Below are 21,055 nucleotides of genomic sequence, written 5' to 3' on the forward strand. Positions count from 1 at the left end.
GACAGAGTTCGCGCTCCCTCTAGTGGTCACCTGAGCTGAGCTCTCGAACCAGTCAGTGAAGGACATCGGATGGAAAACAAAAGGTGAAGAGATACGTTCAAGAGACAGGAGGAGCCAGCTGGAAGTCTTTTATTTATAGTCTATAATTATACACTATGTTTATAGTATATAATTTTATATACCTAAGCTGTCATTCAGAATTCTGCTTTGAGGGGAATTCCCTGGTGGCCCAGTGACTGGGACTCTGCCTTTTCACTGCCAAAGGCATGGGTTCAATCCCTGGTCGGGGAACTAAGATCTCATAAGCCATGCTGCCAAAAAAAAAAAAAAAAAGAAATTCTACTTTGAGATTCTTGGCAAAATGAAGGTGTTTGATAAGTATTGGATGTGCTGTGTTAGTTGCTCAGTGATGTCCAACTCTTTGCGACCCCACGAACTGTAGCCTGCCAGGTTTCTCTGTCCATGGAATTCTCCAGGCAAGAATACCAGAGTGGATTTCCATTCCCTTCTCCAGAGGATCTTCCTGACCCAGGGATCGAACCCTGGTCTCCTGCATCGCAGGCAGATTCTTTACCCTTTCAGCTTCAGGGAAGTCCTTAAGTATTGGATATTGGAGGCTTAACCTCTAATTAGGGCCTCTGAATTATCCCTACTTCCCTCGGAAGTCATACAGTATAAACAAATCTCACTGAAAGTTCAGGCCTGTGGCAGTGAGAGGAGACACATACACGTGTTCTACAAAAAGGACTGTGGCCTGCTTACTTCTAGATCGGCCACAATGGACGCATTCAGATTAGTGGTTGTTATTCAGCTGATGGGAACAGTGGTGTGCTGAATTCACAGGCAGTTGGCTCCTCACTGCCCCTCACACTGCTGACCGCATCCCCCCCTTGGAAACTGCTCTTCTCCAGCAGAAGTCTATGGGACCATGCCCGGGGTGGGGTGCACATGGGGGGCTGAGGGCGGTGGGTTTCCTGGGACCTCCTGTGGTCGGCTGCTTTCGGCCCTGGAGACCACACTGCCCTGAGGATCAGACTCCTGCCTGAGGTCTTTCTTATTGAATCCACTCTTCCCTCCAGTCCAAACGGTAGAAGACACCCGCTTCTTTCTCCGCATCACAGAGACGGAGCGACTGGGCTTTGAGTATGTCATCTTCCACAATGACTCTGAGAAGAAGTGCGTCTGCTTGTTCCAGCCTGGGCCCCTCCTGGAGGGGCTGCCTGGGTGAGGCACGCAGGCTTGTCCCAGCCAGCAGCTCAAATGGGCTTTATCTTGGTCCAAAAGCAGGTGATGGGGTGAGAGCCCAGTTGGGGGTCCCTGGCTGCCTTCAGCGGGTTCTTGGTTGGTGGGTGGAGTTTAGTCACTAAGTCGTGTCCGACTCTTGCAACCCCGTAGACAGTAGTCTGCCAGGCTCCTCTGTCCATGGGATTCTCCAGGCAAGAATACTGGAGTGGGTTGCCATTTCCTTCTCCAGGGGATCTTCCTGACCCAGGGATCAAACCTGGGTCTCCTGCATTGGCAGGCAGATTCTTTACCACCTGAGCCACCAGGAGAGCCTAGGTTCTTGGTTACTCAGCCTTATTCCACTGTCTCCCTGGGCAGGGATGCCAGTCTCTCAGTGATCCACCCAATGTGTGGCCTCTCCCTGTTAAGAACTTCCTTAACCTCCTAAATGGCAGTGGAGTAAGCAATGGAAGTTAGAAATGAGAGGGGGGAAAACTATTCTTGTTTAGCGCTAGTATATGTCAGACCCTTTACATGAAGCTTTGGCTGTATTAATTTAATACTCACAAAAATTCCTAGGAGATATTCCTCTCTTACAGATAAAGAAGCAGATGGCCCAAGTGGTTCTGTGACTGAGGTCACATGACTAGAAATGTGAGATTTAGAGTTAGGGCTCTCTGCCTGTAAAGCCCATGCTGTTTTCACTGTACCATTCTAGTTCCCCCAACACCAACCCAGAAGGGAATAAAAGGTTCATCAGAATTTGTGGTTGGGGCTGGCAGTTGGGGGGGGCTCCTCCTACTTTTAGTTCATCCTCTTCTAAGCTGGTGTGGCTCACTTTAGGCAGCAGTGTTTGCTTTCCCTGCACCTGCTCTGTGCTCACATCTCTGCTCTAAACGGATCGATAGAAGGGTCTGGTCCTGGATTGCAGGGAACCCTTCAGCACGTCGCCTCCCTGGAAATTGGCCATGTGGAGTGGAACCCTGGGTGACTCTTTCCCTCCCTTTCTCCCCTCATCTGGCCCTGCAGGATTATCCATGGTGGCGCGCTGGGGACCATGATAGACACCACGCTGTTCATTACGGCCTACTACAGTGCCAATGCAGTCTTTACCGGGACCATGACCATCGCCTTCAAGAGGTCTGTCTCCTTCCCTGGGTTCCAGTTAGGAGTAAGCTGACACAGGGTTATTCCAGGTGTTATGACGGAAAATAAGAGCTCGTATATCAGTCCTGAGTACAAAGAGGAGTTTCTACTTTGTTTTTCTCATGGACCAACCTAAACTTGTTAGATGTTCCCTTTTCATCCAAGCTCAAGGTGATGAGCTTGAACATAGGTTATGTGTTCCGACATAAAAATACACTACACAGGACAATGATAAACTACTTTTGGCCACCTCTGATTTAAAGAAAGCCAACCCATGTGCCTGTAAATATTTAACTCAGTCTACAAATAATTATTGGGCTGCTACTGGAATGATAATTCCTGACACGTAATTAATTTGTTGTTAAACTCTCACACATTATTTTATCTGATCTTTAATATAATCCTGGGAGGTTGGTACCATTATCTCCAACTTGACAAATGAGGAAGCTGAAACAAAGACACAGCTAGCAGGTGACAAGCACAAAGGCCCTGACATCTTGGCCCTTGGAGTAGAAGCTCAGGACCCCAACTCTGGTAGCCGGCAACCCCTGTAGGGTCATCCCCCACCTTTCTCAGAGACCAGGCTACCAGCCACTTGCCCCCACTGCTCTCTCCTAGCCCAATCACCCTTGGCTCAGTGGTGAGGCTGGAGGCAAACATCACTGGCATGGAAGGAAGAAAGGTGTTTCTCTCTTGTGAAGCCCAAAGCAGTGACAGGACCGTCCTCTTTGCCGAAGCTTCTGGTAAGGCCATGAGAATTCTTTTCTCTTGCTGTTGGTGCCCATCCTTGTGACCAGGCACAGAGGGTGGCTTCCCCCACTGCTAGGGGCAGCACCTGCCCCAGGAGACCCTTACAGGTGTGTGTTTGGGATTGGACGGGATGCTCACATGGAGAGGGGCCTCTACAAGTTATAGGATGGAGGTTATCATAACACACCCACTCACCTCCCTGGGAGACTACGTCAGAAAGGGGCTTATGAGGATGGAGGGGAGGGGGCTGTGGCAGCAGAGTGTGCATGGTATCTCCCCTCCTGGCCCCCTTCTGGCTTCCAAAAGGCAAAAGCAGGCTCATTGCTTTGACAACAATAGAGGGGATTTAGGTATTTCCAGAAGTAGCTCTGGCTCCAGGCAGACAGGAAAGGTCTCCCTGAACTGGTTTTTCCTGAAAGCAAAACATGGGAGCCACTTATCTCTGTGTTCTTCACCATTCCAGCCATCTTCTTCCAAATGAAGTGATACAAGTGCCAGGCACCGTAAGGCTCATCTCCTCCTGGCCTGGAGGACAGGAGACCAAAACTTCTTTTGGAGCAGAATCTGTCTCTCCCACCCATCTTCAGCTGCCAGTGTTTACTCCAGCCCTTTCCTTCTTGGATGGTGGAAACTCCTCCAGCTGTCAGAGCTTGTTATGAATAAACTTTGAAAAGGGAGATCATGTATCCAAATGGACACACGTGTATTTCTTTCTGCGTAGAGATGTCTATGGTCAGTGGGATGGGAAAGCATCGTGTGACATTAACACCCAACTTGAAAAACAGAAAAAGGGCCAGATAGGGTTTGAGGGACCCAACATGTAACTGCAGAAGGGAGTAAGGTCAGAGAAGCAAAATCATGTTCCACCAGCTACAGACAAGTCAAGGGAGCCTTCAGTTCACTTCAGTTCAGTCGCTCAGCCGTGTCTGACTCTTTGCAACCCCATGAATCGCAGCACACCTGGCCTCCCTGTCCATCACCAACTCCCGGAGTTTACACCAACTCATGTCCATTGAGTCGGTGATGCCATCCAGCCATCTCATCCTCTGTCGTCCCCTTCTCCTCCTGCCCCCAATCCTTCCTAGCATCAGGGTCTTTTCCAATGAGTCAACTCTTTACATGAGGTGGCCAAAGTATTGGGAGTTTCAGCTTCAACATCAGTCCTTCCAATGAACACCCAGGATTGATCTCCTTTAAGATGGACTGGTTGGATCTCCTTCAGTCCAAGGGACTCTCAAGAGTCTTCTCCAATACCACAGTTCAAAAGCATTAATTCTTCGGCACTCAGCTTTCTTCACAGTCCAATTCTCACATCCATACATGACTACTGGAAAAACCATAGCCTTGACTAGATGGGCCTTTGTTGGCAAAGTAATGTCTCTGCTTTTTAATATGCTGTCTAGGTTGGTCATAACTTTCCTTCCAAGGAGTAAGCATCTTTTAATTTCATGGCTGCAGTCACCATCTGCAGTGATTCTGGAGCCCAAAAAAATCAGTCTGACATTGTTTCCATTGTTTCCCTGTCTACTTCCCATGAAGTGATGGGACCAGATGCCATGATCTTAATTTTCTGAATGTTGAGCTTTAAGCCAACTTTTTCACTCTCCTCTTTCACTTTCATCAAGAGGATCTTTAGTTCTTCTTCACTTTCTGCCATAAGGGTGGTATCATCTGCATATCTGAGGTTATTGATATATCTCCCGGCAATCTTGATTCCAGCTTGTGTTTCTTCCAGTTCAGCGTTTCTCATGCTGTACTCTGCATCATGAGTTATATAAGCAGGGTGACAATATACAGCCTTGACGTACTCCTTTGCCTATTTGGAACCAGTCTGTTGTTCCATGTCCAGTTCTAACTGTTGCTTCCTGACCTGCATACAGGTTTCTCAAGAGACAGGTCAGGTCTTGCCCGATGTTAATTAATGATCTTGTTTGCAACTGAAGTCACACAATGTTTTCACCAGGTATTTTTCCTCTTCTTTTTTTCTATTTGCTTTTTCCTTTCATTTTTTAATTCACTCCTCTAAATTCTACCATGAAGTACTGCCCCAAAACCTTCACTCATCTGCTGATGGGTAATGCTCCTTTTACATGATCTTATATATCTGTGCACCCTCTCAGATGTGGGGGGAGGATTGAGGAGGTGGGGGGACTTTGGGCTCCAGAGTTGTGTGTGTAGCAGGAACAGATACAAAGGAGGAAAACCCAGGCAGGCACCAACCACCCTTGAAAACCAGCCCATTTTATCTGAGCCTGGAGCCAAGCCAATACCTGCTGAGGGTGGGGCAGTGGGCAGCAGGCTTTCATTCTGGGTCCCACCTCTACCCCCACCCTCAGAGTGGCCAAGAATAGGCTCTAAAACACACCAATCGATTATTTCTCATAAGTAGGATTCTTGCCCCATGAGGACAGAAAAGTAGGTCTTCCTTTAAAGACAAGTTTCAGCCTAGTTCAGCATTGCACAAGGAAAATAAGCCTTGCAGCTTAGAACAAGAGATGGCAAAGTATACAGCGGTCACCTGGCAGGTTTGCTTATGTGTTTTTTATATTTGCTCTTTGCTTAATCCCCTCTGATGATAAAACGCCCACACTGTCTTGCCTGTTCCTTGTGCCTCAGAAGTACAGGGATTTAAGCCTTAAAAAAACAGAATCTTGCTCCCTGAATCATCGTTTTCTTTTCTGACCTAGATTTCCTGAGTGAAGAATGGATGGTGGGAAGTAGTGAAGGCTGCCACTATGAAAAGTCTGGACTTTATTCTGCAGATAATCAGGACTCCTGAAGATGTGTGCCTGCCTTTTCCAAAAAGAGTGTCAAGATTCTAGCAGTAATAGTTTTCCACCAATCAGCTAGATAGGGAAGCTGAGAGACCAAAATGAAGGTTATTGATAGGGTCCAGATAGGAGGTAAGAACCATAATGTTAACCATCTAAACCAGTGCTGTCCAATAGAAAAGTAGTTCAAGGCCCAAGTGTAATTAAAAATTTTTTTTTAATTGAAGTATAGTTGATCTACAATATTGTGTTAATTTCTGCTGTACAGCAAAGTGACTCAGTTATACACACACACACACATATATATATGTTCTTTTCCATGATGATTTATCACAGGATAACAAGTGTAATCTTAAGTATTCTAGTAGCCATATTAAAAAAGCAAAAGAGGTAAAAATAATTTTAATAATTATTTCACCTAATTAATACATCCCCCAAAATCATTTCAACAAGTAAAAATGAAAAAATTGTTTCTGAAATTATTTTATCTTATTGCCATGTCAGAAATACGGTGTGTGGATGACTTACAGCACATTTTTGACATCAAGATTTCACATTTTTTAAAGGGAAATGTGGAAATGCCAAAACAGTAAAGTCATGTGTAACGGAAAAATATTCCACACTGCTTCAGTTTTTAATACAAATGAATTACAATTAAATCAAGTTTAAATTCTGGTCTTCAGTCACACTAGCCACTTCTTGAGTGCTCAGTAGCCTCAGTTGGCTACTGGCTACAGCACTGGGCAGAGTTAAGTCTGGACTGTAGCTATGTACAGACGTGGCACCCGAAAGCATCCAGCACTGCAGACGTCCCTTGAAGCTCCGGGCGCAGGGAAGCCGCCGATCCTGCAGTCCCGGACGTGTCCACCAGGTGGCACTAAGGAGCACATCCTCGCCCGCGCGCCAAGCGCATCCAACCCCGGAAGCTAAATTCCGGCCTTCTAGCTAGTTCTTCCGGCTTTCTTCAACCCTGGTGCACTCCACTATCCTCAAGTCCTGAAGCCCGCGGCTGGGAAGGATGGGCCGGGGAGCAGGGCCGAAGAGTCTGCGGCGCAAGTGAAAAGCGGCGCTCGGAGCCACCCACTGGCGGTGGACGCGCAGCTCCCGCCCGGCCTAGACTGCAGAGTAGGCCCTGCCGTAGAGAGCGTCGCCCGGCTCCCGCCGCCGCGTCGTCTCCCTCCAGGATCGCCAGGGCCGGGCCTGCGCTCCTACCAGCGGCACCTGGGGCCCAGGGCATTCACAGGCCTCCCCTCCAATGATTCAGAAGTCACGCCCGGCGCTGCTGCAGCATCAAGATGTCGGAGACAGGGTGGAAACGCTTATGGTAAGCTGCGGGGAAGGGAAGGCAGGGATTCCGGCGTCGCAGGCTCGGGGAGGGGGATTCGGAAGGCTGCCGAGGGTCAGCGGCCCTCGGGGGGACGTTTTCTGCACCCGGGGTGCGCGCATAACGGGTTGGGGACTTGGCGGCAGAGATGGAGTTTGACTAAGGGATTAAAAGGAGGGTAGGGAGGAAGGAGAGGAGTGGCAGAGCAACTTTTGGACAGGCAAGAAAGGTTTCATTTCTGTGTTAGTATTCAATAGAGGTAGGCGGGATCGCTGCGGCCTTGGGGGCCGTCAGGGGAATGTCTTCCCGCGGCGACGTGCGAGCGCTATGGGAAGTTGCTTTGAGTTGTTTTCCTAGATTGAAAGGTGAGAGGGCACGTGGGTAGATATTTGGATCGCTGCAAAGCCCGGCACTGAAGCTAAGCCTGAAGTGCAATCCTTGCTCAAGCTAGGCGGATCAGGATCACCCAGGGCCGGCGGGCTGGGCCAGATGGACTTGCTGGGAAGCTGGTGTAGGTTGCAGGCGCCGCGAGGCCACGCCCCTCGCGTCTGGATTGGCTGCCGCGGTCGTCCGCGGGCCTGCCGTTGGTAGAGGCGGGGCTGGGAAGGCGGGCGGAGGAGGACTGTCTGGCAAAGTCGCTACTAGATGTGGGTGGAGGCGGGATACGGCTTTGCCTGGCTTTGCCTTTAGTTCGCGAGGGCATGGTGGCAAGCGGCTTTCTCCTGAGATGAAGGTTACGGTCCACCTGCGGCAGGCGCTGGGCGGGGGTGTGGGTACTTTTTTTTTTTGGTGGTTGTTTTTGTTTTTGTTTTTAATCTTTATCAAAGGCGGAGTCGGGGGCAGCTTTTAAGTTTACATCTTTGATCACGTGCTTGCCGATTTCTTTCTGGGTCCTCCAGCTCTGGCTTGGAGATCTGATTTAATTTTGTAGGATTTAGTTTTTTCAAGGGAAGTGGGAGTTGCTTGTGGAACTTGTTTGCCAACTATTCAAGTGCTGTTTATTGCCTTTATGTATCTTTGTATTATTGTTTGGTTGTTAACAGTATTTACTTTGAATAAATTTGGGCTACTTAGAAAGAAAAAAATCAAGTGTGCCTTAAAGAATGTGCCATCCACTATTGATAATATCTTTCAAAAAGAAAAGTGTAAATTCTGTTTTTTAAAAACAATTTTGTTGCCTGTTTGTTTTTTTAACTCGAGGTTAATCAATACTACCGGTATATATTTAGCATCTGCTCTATGCTAGTAGACCTGGAAAGTTACTGTTAAAAAGGTTATGGGCTCTATGGATGTATTCAACAGATATTTATTGAATCAGTAAAATGTCTAAGCAATGTGCTATGAGGTATGTTCTGGTAGTGGAGGACAGTGTGTTGTGGGAGAGGGGAGGGGTACATGTGAGTGTGCTCAGTCGTGTCCAGCTCTTTGCTACCCCATGGTGTGTAGCCTGCCAGGCTCCTCTGTCCATGGAATTCTCCAGGCAAGAATACTGGAGTGGGTTGTCATTTCCTCCTCCAGAGGTTCTTCCTGACCCAGGGATCAAACCTGTGTCTCCAGTATCTCCTGCATTGGCAGGCAGATTACTTAACACTGAGCCACCTGGGAAGCCCAGAGGGGAGGGGTAGTTCCATACAATACCTGTGAGAACACTGGGGAAGCAGCTCTAAAGAGAACTGCTTAGAAGTGGTAACTGCAGGTGGGTCCTACAGCCTTACTGGAGCAAAGGGCTGGAGGGTGCCTGGGGAGATCCCGCTGCCCAGGGATGGAGTCTGCAGGGCCCACTAAGCTTTCTCCTGTGGGATTGTGGTCAAGGGAGAGCCACGTGCAGATTTCCTGTTAGATGATGTGATTCCTTCATTCTTGACAATTGAGCACCTGATGCAGACCAGGCTGTGCAATCGGTCCTGGGGGAACGACCATGAACAGGACAGTCCAGGCCTCCTCTGTCCTGGGCCCTCAGTCAGAAGGGAGGCGGGCTCGGGCACAGTGGAAACACTGAAGGGGAGCATTGAATGAACGTGAGTGTGGGTGGGTTAGGCTAGATCAGTGGCAGGGTGTTCACCAGGATGGGTACCCTGAAGGAGGGGTGCTTTGGGAGTGATGGAGAAAGATGAGTTCAAGTTTGGAAATGTCAGCTGACGTGCCTGTGGGACACCACAGTACATGAATATGGGAGTCTGCAGAAGAGAGGTTGCAAGAGTGGACAGAAGGGAGAGAAGAGCCTCTGCCTGTGCAACAGCAGGGGCCGGGGAAGTGGGAGGAAGATAGTGTTAGTCGCTCAGTTGTGTCTCTTTGTGACCCCATGGACTGCAGCCCACCAGGCTCCTCTGTCCATGGGATTCTCCAAGCAAGAATACTGAAGTGGGTTGCCATTGCCTACTCCAAGGGATCTTCCCGACCCCAGGGATCAAACCTGAGTCTTCTGTATTGTAGGTGGATTCCTTACTGCCTGAGCCACCAGGGAAGGGACAGTGTTAATCCCAAAAGCCAGAGACAGAGCATGTTTCCAGAAAGAGGTGATGGTGGTCAACAGCCAACAGCAGAGCACTGCTGAGCCACCTGGGAAGTGCCCTGGGCTGTCACTTAGACTGGAGGCGGTGGTGAAAAAAGTATGAACTTTGAGTCCTAGCCAATGGCTTCAAACCCTGACTTAAGGCAAACTTTCATCTCTGTGCACTGCAGTTTCATCTGTAAAATGGGTTTGAACACCTAGCTCATAAGAGCGCTGTGAGATTTCGAGGTGGTGTATATGGATGCCTCACTCCAGGCTGCTCAGTGTTTGGCACTGCAGAGGCTGGAGCCTCACAGGGAGGTTACTTGGGTCAGCGGGGAGCAGGCTGTGGGAGGAAAGAGGGGTCGGCAGCAGGAGTTGGTCGTGAAATGGTAGGTGGACCAAGGAGTCTTCCTTGTCTCCTGAATGTCCTGCTGGAACATCTAAGTGTGGACTGAAGGAGAGGCAAGCATGTGAAGAACTGTGGGCTGAGTTTCCATTCAGGAATGTTGAGTTTGAGATGTCTGCAGGCCATCTGAGGGGAGATACGGGGAGTGCGGGCTGAACTGGGCTGGAGATGTGGGCGTTGCCGGCATGTGTGTGTGGAGCGAGGTGTGGTGTGGGGGTAAGGGTGCCCTGAGAGGCGGCAGCTACGGGGAGATAAAAGGAACAGCAACATCTGTGAGCTGGGGAAAGAAGGCTCAGAAGGGGCAGCCATCAGCAGGTGTTCCCGATGCACCGGAGAGGCCACGTAAGAGAAGGGCACGGGAAAGGGGTCCTGGGACGCTCAGGTCCTCGGTGAGGCAGCTTCAGTGGAGGGGCTTTAGCCGGATGGCAAACTGTGGGGATGTGAGGGGTGACTAGTGAAGGGAGAGTGGAGATGCTGTGGCCTCAAGCTGGAAAGATGGGGACTTTCAAGCTTGTTCCAGGCAAAGCAGTCAGTGGAAGTAAGAGCCTGAGTGTGCAGGCAGGAGGCCCTCACTGAGAGCTCAAAGTCTCGGATGAGCCTGAGAAACAACACTCGTGGGAGTGCAAGTTAGCAGGAGGAGCAGGACGCCGTGTGCGGGCACACACCTGATGAAGCGCCCATTTGACTTGGCTGTACTTACAGCCTGACCTTCGCTTAGAAAGCTATTTGAATGTGGCTGTAAGCTCCAATATTTATTATCTGAACTTACTTAGACCTTTTAAGGAATTCCAGTTATAATTTGATAATTGCTGGTTTGATGGAACATGGAATTACCTTTTTTCTCTGTGAAGCAAATACCACAGATTACAAACGTTTTGGTTCTAGGTAGGTAGTTATGTAACATATGTAACAAGCAACTTCATCTTAATTGCATTTTAGGATGACAGTATGCCATGTATTACAAAATAATAGTGCAAATGCCATTTAATGAGAGAGAAGATCTTTGGATGGAGTTTGCCCAGTGTCTCCTATGGAAAAGAAGACTTTTCTCTCCTGCTTGGATTTTTAAAAGTGTGTTTGCACAATCATTTGAGTATGTCTGGATTCCAGGGCATGCTGTGAGGCCCCTGGAGTGCGCTTGCGGAGAGTGCAGTTAGTCTGCCAGGCAGTCCTGCCCTTTTGAATGCTGCCTGTAGATTAGCCAGTGTGCATGACTCCCCAGAACCGTGAGCTTCCAGATGTTCAAGCTGGATTTAGAAAAGGCAGAGGAACCCGAGATCAAATTGCCAACATCCGTTGGCTCATCGAAAAAGCAAGGGAGTTCCAGAAAAACTTCTACTTCTGCTTTATTCACTACGCCAAAGCTTTTGACTATGTGGATCACAACAAGCTGTGGCAAATTCTTAAAGAGAATTTTTAGGTTAGACCACCTAACCTTCCTTCTGAGAAGTCTGTATGCAGGTCAATAGGCAACAGTTACAACCGGACATGGAACAACAGACTGGTTCCAGATTGGGAAAGGAGTACGTCAAGGCTGTAGATTGTCACCCTGCTTATTTAACTTATATGCAGAGTACATCATGAGAAACACCGGGCTAGATGAAGTACAAGCTGGAATCAAGACTGCCAGGAGAAATAGCAATAACCTCAGATATGCAGATGACACCACCCTTATGGCAGAAAGTGAAGAAAAACTAAAGAGCCTCTTGATTAAAGTGAAAGAGGAGACTGAAAAAGCTGGCTTAAAACTCAGCATTCAAAAAAGTGAAGATCATGGCGTCCGGTCCCATCACTTCATGGCAATGGAGGAAAAATGGAAACAGTGACGCTTGCTCCTTGGAAGAAAAGCTATGACCAACATAGACAGCATATTAAAAAGCAGAGACATTACTTTGCCAACAAAGGTCTGTCTAGTCAAAGCTATAGTTTTTCCAGTAGTCATGTATGGATGTGAGAGTTGGACTATAAGGAAAGGTGAGGGAAGAATTGATGCTTTTGAACTGTGGTGTTGGAGAAGACGCTTGAGAGTCCCTTAGACTGTAAGGCAGTCCAACCAGTCCATCCTAAAGGAAATCAGTCCTGAATATTCATTGGAAGGACTGATGCTGAAGCTCCAATACTTTGACCACCTGATGCGAAGAACTGACTCATTGGAAAAGACCCTGATGCTGGGAAAGATTGAAGGCAGGAGGAGAAGGGGACGACAGAGGATGAGATGCTTGGATAGCATCACCGACTCAACGGACATGAATTTGAGCATGCTTTGAGAGTTGGTGATGGACGGGAAGCCTGATATGCTGCAATCCATAGGGTCGCAAAGAGTTGGACACGACTGAGCGACTGAAGTGAACGGTGACTCTCCCCGTATTTAGGTGCCAGCAAACACAGGAATGGCTGCCGGCCTGTGGTGCCCCTGCGGTCTGCTTCGGTCCCAGTGAGATGAATGGGTGTACGACAGAGGGAAAGTTTTACATTAAGGAAATGCATGACTTTTACAGGAAGTGGCACGTACATTTCACAAGTGAGCATCAGCTCACTTAAGGTTTCACTTCCTTTGTCTTACTCCTGTAAATAATCTACCGGTCCTACAACCCAGGGAACCTGAAACCAGCCGTTCAGGGTTAAAACACACTGCTCAATTGATTTTGCTTTTGTCACAAGAAGAAGTTGGCCAATAACTTATGTTCAGGACAAATTAAGGAGGTGTGGTCATTGGCATAATTCACAGATGGAAATAGCCATGTTGCTCAGTAGAAGAGAAGTTATCCATAATTTTTTTTATACTTTATTTATTAATTTTTGGTTGTGCTGGTCTTTGTTGCTGCACTTGGGCCTTTTCTCTAGTTGCAACAAGCGGGAGGTATCTCTAGTGGTGCGAAGGCTTCTCATTGCCATGGGTTCTTTTGTTGCACAGCCCGGACTCGAGGGCGTTTGGGCTTTGGTAGTTGCGGCGCATGGGCTGAGTAGTTGGTTCCTGGGCTCTAGAGCACAGGCTCAATGGGTGTGGCACATGGGCTTAGTTGCTCCTAGGGATGTGGGATCTTCCCGGATCAGGGATTGAATGCATCTCTCCTGCATTGGCAGGCAGATTCTTTACCACTGAGCCACCAGGGAAGCCCCATCCATAAGTTTTTAATTATCAGTGATTACTAAAGTTGTTACCGGTAAGACGAGAGAGCTACTTCTTGGGGTGTCCAATGTTCTCAACAACATTCTAACACAGTTCAGCCCTGGCTAACGTTTTGCCCTTCTCTGAAGTCAGAAGCTATTAATAATACAGGGCACCGCCAGGTGAGTTTCCAAGAAATCCTTAGGAAGAACTGACTGGTCCAGGTGTGGTGAATGGTGGGACAAAGCTGATGACACCATGTTCTCTTACCCTGCAGTTGCAGCCAGTGATCAAAGCTTTCTTGTGTGGCTCCATCAGTGGGACCTGCTCTACCATCCTTTTCCAACCCCTGGATCTCCTCAAAACCCGTCTGCAGACCCTCCAGCCCTCAGCCCATGGGTAAGGCCCATGGGTAACCCCCCACCCCTGTTTCACTGAGGAACTGGTTTCAGCGACTCCTCTCAGACACGGGAGCATCTTTAAGGTGTTCAGTCAACTTCCATTCTGTGGGATGATCAAAGAGAAACACAGACCAGGCCCAGCTTTCCTGTGTCTTGTGTATACTCTTTTGTGTTTGACATTTCTCTTAATTAAATCGGTCCTTCTCTCAGCTGCTTCCTGGCATCTGCCTGGGTGACATTTGCATTTTACTGTGCCGGTCTGTAATGTCATGACTGTGCTGCCTGGCGCAAGCAGGGGGTGGTTTTCTGGAAATAAGGGATGTATTGAGTGTCTCTTGTGAGCCCCCTTATTGGGCTCAGCACTGTGGGAAGTGTGTGAAATGTATGGAAAATGAGTAGTTATCCCATTGCTTGCAGCCTGAATGAACAGAATCATGGACCTGCCACACTGTGAATGCATAGGAACTCAGAGTAACTCCCAGATGCCTAGCAGAGATCCTGAAGTGTTGTAGAAAAGAGGCCATACAGAGAAGTCTTTGAGCGGGAGTCCTTTCACAAGGATGTGGTCTCAGTGATTTTTCCTTCCTTGCCTCTGTCTTGTCTGCCTTCAGGTCCAGACGTGTTGGCATGTTAGCTCTGCTCCTGAATGTGGTTCGCACGGAGAGTCCGTTGGGCCTCTGGAAAGGGATGTCTCCCGTAAGCTGCCTTTTGGGTCTTGCACCCCTTCCTTTACTCACCAGCCATTTCTCATCCAACTCACACATCCTCTCTTTTAAGAGTACATGAGGGCTGGAGAATGTGAGCGGGCCTCTGTTGTCTCCCTGCCCGTCACTCCCCCTGGCTTCCGCTTGAGGGCCCTCGGAGACATCACCCCTGTGTGCCCTGGGCATGGCTTCTTGGCAGCATCAAATCCTAGAGCAGAGGCAGCCGGTGCCCCACCTGTCAGCAGGTCCTTCCCCCCACTCCCCACCCCTTCCTCCCACACTTCCACACCTGCATTTCCCTACCTGGAAGACTTTTTCTAGCCTTCAGAAGTCATTTTGTTGGAAAAGCCAGGGAATTCATGCTCACCCCAACCTCAGAGCAGCTCTTAAGCAGTGAAAGATGAGACCTGATGTTTAGAAGCACCGCCCCCCTCAGTGGCGGGGTAGCCGAGGCACATCCACACTGATTCCCAGAGTTCCCCGGAGGGGTTCCATTGCCCCTGGTGAAAACTGATGAGACGACATGCCCCTTATTGGCCACCTTCTCTCCCATCTTGTGTCCCCACTCTCCCATTGGTGTTCCCTCCATACCTTAAATCAACTCCTCGCATGCAAATCCTGGGTCTTCTTTGGGGAAATCCACCCATGGTGGTCTTTGATCCCTTTCCTCCCTCTGACTTTTCCTGCAGTCCATCGTGAGGTGTGTCCCCGGCATTGGCATCTACTTTGGCACCCTCTACTCTCTGAAGCAGTACTTCCTGCGGGGCCATCCCCCCACCGCCCTGGAGTCGGTCATACTGGGGGTGGGCTCCCGCTCCATTGCAGGGGTCTGCATATCACCCATCACTGTGATCAAGACACGGTACGAGGTGAGTTGGACAGCCTTAGGGCCTGGGAGAGGGCAAACGGAGGCACTGGACTCTTGAGTCCAGTGGCCACTGATGCCACCTCCTGATTTATAACCCACCGCAGAGGTCAGTGTGGTCAGAGAACCCATCTGTGTAGTCAGGCCAAGCACATGGGAACCAGAGCCCCCAGGGCCCCGCTCGTGCAGCCTGAGGATAGCTGGGTTCAACGCGCGGCCCCAGGGCCACCGAGGCAGCCACGGTTTCTGTGCTTCCTTCGCAGAGTGGGCGGTATGGCTACGAGAGCATCTATGGCGCCTTGAGGAGCATCTATCACAGCGAGGGGTGCCGGGGCCTCTTCAGTGGCCTGACAGCAACACTCCTTCGTGATGCCCCCTTTTCCGGAATCTACTTGATGTTTTACAGCCAGACCAAAAATGTTGTGCTTCACGGTACAGGTAAGGGAAGGTGTGGTGGGAAGAGAGATCCCTCAAGGGCTCACATCCTCACCACTTTCTCTGAGATAGGAGTCTATTTGTTGTTCTTAGCGGCTCTGGATTCTTAGCCTAGTTTTAAAAACTGAGCCATATCTGCATTGTGTCATGCGTGGGGCCCCATGCTGGGATACAGTTACAGTCCCTGCCCTTCTGAGTTTATAGCTTCTTAAGGAAGAGTACTGATAGTATGTAATTCCTGAGTCAGGGGTGGGGGGTGGAATAAACCATGTTTTGTGTAGGCCTTGCAACAATACTTCCCACATTTGCCTGATCTTCAGATTTCTGGGTCCTACCCAAGGAGTCTTAAATCAGAAGCTTTGGGGTAAGAACTGGGAAACTGTATTTTTCAAGAAGCACTTATGATTCTTAACAGACAAATTTGGGAAACCTAGTGGATTCAGAGCTGGAAGAAAAATTTTTATTTTCACTTAACCTGCTATGCTCTCAGTTAACGATGAGAGCCCTCTGTTTGAATGGAGAGAAGGCTGCCAAACCTCCTGCATTCTAGCAGGCCCACCCTACCAGTTAGCTCACATTGCAAGACTTGGGCAAAATCAACAATCAGTAAATGTCCGCCCAGGCAGAGTCACACACTGATAGAAACACATCCTGTAGAGTGAACCAACGTTCCGGCAGGTGTCTGTGGATAATCTGAGCAAGGAATTGCAACCAAGGTCATTTAATTGGGAAAGCCAGAATGCTACCCTTATGACCATGTTGTCAGTTGGGGTGCTTTAGGAGATTTGCTGCTTCACCCCAAGTACCAGGCGTTGTGACATTGCAAGTCACAGCCTTACTTTGCAGTAGAAAGTTAAGGCAATAAGGGAGCTTGGGTATATGTTTTTAACTTCTTCATTCATCCTAAAAATTTTTTTTTTTAATTTGGTATTTAGAAATCATTCTACACTTAACAAAAAAGCCACAAGAATAGTACATACAACTCCATAGCCCTGTATTATTCTCTTTCTATATGTATAATTATTTTCTCCAAACCATTTAAGTTGCAGGCATGATGCAACTCTTTACCCTTAAATACATCAGTGTGTATTTCCTGAGAATAAAAGCATTCTTAATAACCATCTCATATTTAGGAAATTTTACACAGATACAGTTATTGTATCTATAGTCCAATCTATAGTCTTAATTTCTCCAATTTTCCCAATAATGTATCTTGTGGTCATTTTTATTTTTTATTTTCAAGTGTATAAGCCAATTATATAACCTCAGCCTGGGTTTATCTGATGATTCCTTGCAACTAGATTCATTTATACTCTACCTTTTCAGCAAAAGAAGCACGTAATAGGTTGTGTCTTCATTGTGTGATGTCAGGAAGCTCATGTCACCTTTTGACCTGCTGTGGGTGATATTAACTCTTTATCACTTGGATAAAAAAGAATGTCTCCAGCGAAAACTCAGTTGTTTGTTCTTTTGTAATTTCTAAGTATCTCTGTGGGGCGATACTTTGAATCTATGTAAAACGTCCTGTTATTTCATCCATATATTTTAGCATCAGTCAATGACTCTTGCCTGAATCAGTTATTGTGCTGATGGTTGTAAAAAGGTGAACCTTTAGTTCCATTTTTCTGTTTACATTGATCAGTTTAGATTTTGAATTCCTAGCTTTGTTTGAATATCCAGACCCTTCTGGCTTTCAGGAAGAATTAGTGGCAAGTTGGCACTGATATTTATCTGATAGATATGAGATTTATTTATAACCGAAGGTTGCCTTTGTCCTCTTTCAGACCAGTTGGATGCAGTCCTTGTTCCCATTGTGAATTTCAGCTGTGGGATATTTGCTGGGATTCTGGCCTCGCTGGTAACTCAACCTGCAGACGTGATCAAAACTCACATGCAGCTCTCCCCAATGAAATTTCGGTGGATTGGCCAGGCAGTTACACTCATTTTCAAAGTAAGGCTTTAGGGAATTCCTCAGTGGTCCAGTGGTTAGGACTCCACGCTTTTACTGCAGGGGACATGGGTTTGATCCCTGGTCGGTGAACTAAGATCTCCCATGCCTTGTGGCATGACCAAAAAAAAAAAAGTAAGGCTTTAGAATACATATTGGTTCACGTTGTGGTTAAAGCTCTCTCTCTCTCTAAGGCAATAGCTCTGTCCTTTACATGGTAGAATCACCTGGGGCGCTTTTAAAAATCCCCATTCCCAGAGCATAACCTGAGCTCATCATATTAGAGTCTCTGGAAGACATGAAACCCTGGCATCAGTATTTTAAGTTCCCTAGTGATTCCAATGTGCTGCCAAGGTTGAGAATCACTGCTAAAAAACTATGGTTGTGGGGGTCTTTTTGTTTTTTGGGTTTTGTTTGTTTAGGGAGGGGGCCCAATATTAGGACAACCTGTGATATTTGTTAAATGTGCATATTGTTGGGCTCTAGCCCAGACCTCCTGAGGCAGGAGTTCTGGGAGGACTCATTAACCTAATCAAGGACCTGCTGCTGCTGCTAAGTCGCTTCATTCATGTCCGACTCTGTGCGACTCCATAGACGGCAGCCCACCAGGCTCCTCTGTCCCTGGGATTCTCCAGGCAAGAATACTGGAGTGGGTTGCCATCTCCTTCTCCGAATCAAGGACCTAGGAGGAAGTGTAGTCAGAAAAAACCACAGGCACATTGTTTTGTTTCTAGGAGTTTGTGCTAATACAAATGTACAGATGTATTGAAGATAAAAAGTAAAGTAGATGTCAAGTACGCTAAGATGCTATTTAAAAGCCACTGAGTTGGCCCTTTGGGAACATGTTCTATTATCAGATATTCTCTTTCAAGGTAAATCTGTCACCTAGATCTTTAGATGTTTCTGTACTTCTCAGTTTTTCCTCGTAGCAGAGGAAACATGTTAGCGTCTGCCAGCACTTATCTGTCTTACCCTAGATAGAAGCAGATGTTCATGAATCTGATCAGATGTTTGTGAATCTGAGTCCAGATGATGAGGTGTTTTGTCTTTAATTCTAATTTAGGGCCACCAAAAACATCTAGTGAGTTTTAAAAAAAAAATAAAAAGGGTTCTCCCTCCAGGAAGATGGATTGCCAAGAAGGTACCTTTTCCTTCAGCCTGGAGTTGGGGCCCAGGGCTAGGCAGAGAGACTTTGGTCTGCGTTTCAGCTGCTGCTTGGGGCTTCTGGCTTCTGTGTAGTGTACAAGTTGCACACTATGTAGAATAAGCTTCTAGAAGATTTTCATCTGAGAAATAAAGTCCCCTGGATAGAGCACGCCTAAAACAGATAAAGCTTAGCAATAAAGCCAAACAAAATTTTTTTTTTTTTTCAGTTCATCCCTTTGGACCCAGTATTCATAGTTTTAACAATATTTGTAAAAGTCTATAAAGTAAGACTTACAAATGGAGTAACGCAGAGGGACACCCTCACTCTCAAGGCAGTGTGTAATTGTGTTGCTGCTTTAATTCCAGCGTTTGGGCTTCCATTTTCCCTCCTAGGACTATGGGCTGCGCGGCTTCTTCCAAGGCAGCGTCCCCCGGGCCCTCCGCAGAACTCTGATGGCAGCCATGGCGTGGACAGTCTACGAAGAGATGATGGCCAAGATGGGCCTGAAGTCCTGACCCAGTGGGGCCCGGGCAAAGATGGGACCTGTTGTCCTTCTTCGTTTCTGCCAAGGGCCGCTTCATCTCACCACGCTGGAGTCGGATGAAGTCCTAGCAGGTGAGCCTGGCAGACACATCGACTTCAGTTACTCAGTTCAAGAAGAGAATAGGTGGGCCCGACGTAAGCCTTCTGAACCTCCCAGAAGAGGAGTCCCTGATAGAGCACGGTGGGGAGTCAGGAAAAGGGTCTGCACCCCAACAAGGCTATGTGAAAAGGCATTTCCAGAGAGAGTGCTGTCGGTGGTCCCGCTCAGCCACCCACTACACCACACCACCTCCTTTTATCTGCTCTTGGGCAAGAAATCGCAACCCCAGAGATGCTGTGAGCTGTCCATCGTGTCTGAGGAGTTACAGCAGCGAGACTGGATCTGCCGAGCGAGGCGTCATACTCACCAGGCTGAAGTCTCCCTCTGAGGTGATGTTAGGATGAAGAAGAAAAGATGTCATGGCTTAACTGATTCCTTGTTAATTTCTAAGAGGCTCCAGGGAAGCAGGGAAGGGAAGTAGCTTCCTAGCCTCTAAGTGTCCAAATAATATTTTTTTGGTTTCGGCCCCCGCACTGTTTCAACTCCCAAGTTGATCTGGCATTTTTCTGCAGCTAAAGTCGGGATAAATAAAGTGAAGCAGTTTATCACTGGAAAACCTCACGTGCCATGAGTCCATCCTACCGTAACAAAATAAGGTGGCTAACACTTGATCTATATAGGTCCTCAAGCTTAAAATTGTTTAAAGTAGCATTATTTTATATGTTATATGATCCGTCCATTCCAAATACACAATTCTATGATTTTTTAAGTAACTTTACTGTCTGCTGCAGCCATCAGCATAAATCAGCTTTAGAACACATTCACACCTCCAGTAAGAGCTCTTATTTACAATGAACCTTCATTCCAAGCCCAGGCAGCCACTGATCTGCTTTCTGTCTACAAATTTGCCTCTTCTATGCACTTCCTATAAGGGGACTAATACAATGTAGTTTCCCATGTAGTCTTTCGTATGTAGTCTCTTATGTCTGGCTTCTTTCACTTAGCATAACATTTTCGAAGTTCATCTATGATGTGGCATCTTCAATACTTTATTCTTTTTTATGGCCAAATAATCTGTTGTGTGCCTATTTTATTTATCCATTCATCAGTTGATGAATATGTGAATTGTGAACACTTTTTGGCACTAAGAATAACGCTACTATGAACATCCCTGTTTGAATCATTTGTGTGGAGATCTATTTTCATTTCCCTCATGTACGTGCCTCGGAGTGGTGTTACTGGTGGTATTAATTAACCCTTATGGCTTCTGGTGGTTGCTGGCAATTCTTAGCTTGCATCACTCCAGTCTCTGTCTGTCTTCACAATGCTTTCTCCCCCATGTATCGCTCTGTCCGGGTGTCCAACTTTAAGTTTATACTTTACATTTTAAGGTTAGAACGCCCTGTGCACAGCTACACTGTGTGGAGGAGTGTGGGAGAGGACAGGTAGGATCCTAGTCACCACCGCTTGGTGCTCTGTGTGTAGGAGGCTGTGTACTGGGGGAGTGGGGAGCACTTGGGGCAGGAGTGCAGGGCAGGCAGCTTAACACAGCTGATGGATGGAGCACCTGCTGCCGAAGGACTTAGCCTCTGAGGCAAGATGTTCAGGTTTCTTGGCCTCTTCCGTCTCCCTTGACCGACCCTCATCTTGGGCTCTGGGAGCCTAGGGCCAGTGAGGGCCCTGCCAGGGACTTGGGAGAGGAGGAGTAGAGATGAGGCCCAGAGGTACAGGCTTCATCCAGTACAGAT

General features: G+C 47.7%; 2 protein-coding genes across 37 annotated transcripts in view; both read left to right on the forward strand.

Annotated features, from left to right (window-relative positions):
- CCR8 (C-C motif chemokine receptor 8) overlaps positions 1 to 3,806 on the forward strand; it is a 32,085-nt gene extending 28,279 nt beyond the window's left edge. For 21 of the 33 annotated variants that reach the window (XM_081527482.1, XM_081527480.1, XM_081527489.1 and 18 more), the window contains 4 exons: positions 1,080 to 1,224; positions 2,254 to 2,364; positions 2,989 to 3,113; positions 3,584 to 3,806. In XM_081527482.1, coding sequence (XP_081383608.1) covers positions 1,080 to 1,224; positions 2,254 to 2,364; positions 2,989 to 3,113; positions 3,584 to 3,606 — 404 coding nt within the window. In that variant the 3' untranslated portion in view covers positions 3,607 to 3,806. Of the gene's footprint in view, positions 1 to 1,079; positions 1,296 to 2,253; positions 2,365 to 2,988; positions 3,114 to 3,583 lie in introns of all 33 variants that reach the window. The other 12 variants (XR_014064635.1, XM_081527520.1, XM_081527516.1 and 9 more) reach the window with 2 other exon arrangements.
- Positions 3,807 to 6,838: 3,032 nt separating this feature from the next.
- SLC25A38 (solute carrier family 25 member 38) lies at positions 6,839 to 19,923 on the forward strand. Of its 4 annotated transcripts, none has more exons than XM_081527527.1 (7): positions 6,839 to 7,215; positions 13,502 to 13,623; positions 14,237 to 14,321; positions 15,019 to 15,198; positions 15,458 to 15,632; positions 17,414 to 17,580; positions 19,117 to 19,923. In XM_081527527.1, the coding sequence occupies exons 1-7, from the start codon at positions 7,147 to 7,149 to the stop codon at positions 19,237 to 19,239; spliced, it is 921 nt and encodes a 306-aa protein (XP_081383653.1). In that variant the 5' UTR covers positions 6,839 to 7,146; the 3' UTR covers positions 19,240 to 19,923. The 4 variants fall into 4 exon arrangements, with proteins under 4 accessions (XP_081383653.1, XP_081383655.1, XP_081383654.1 ...); XM_081527529.1 differs by having other exon boundaries at positions 15,458 to 15,626; XM_081527528.1 differs by having other exon boundaries at positions 14,243 to 14,321.
- Positions 19,924 to 21,055: the final 1,132 nt, after the last annotated feature.

The sequence above is a fragment of the Giraffa tippelskirchi genome, chromosome 9 (assembly GCF_054371585.1).
Source record: "Giraffa tippelskirchi isolate mGirTip1 chromosome 9, T2T-mGirTip1v1.2.pri, whole genome shotgun sequence".
Lineage (NCBI taxonomy): Eukaryota > Metazoa > Chordata > Mammalia > Artiodactyla > Giraffidae > Giraffa > Giraffa tippelskirchi.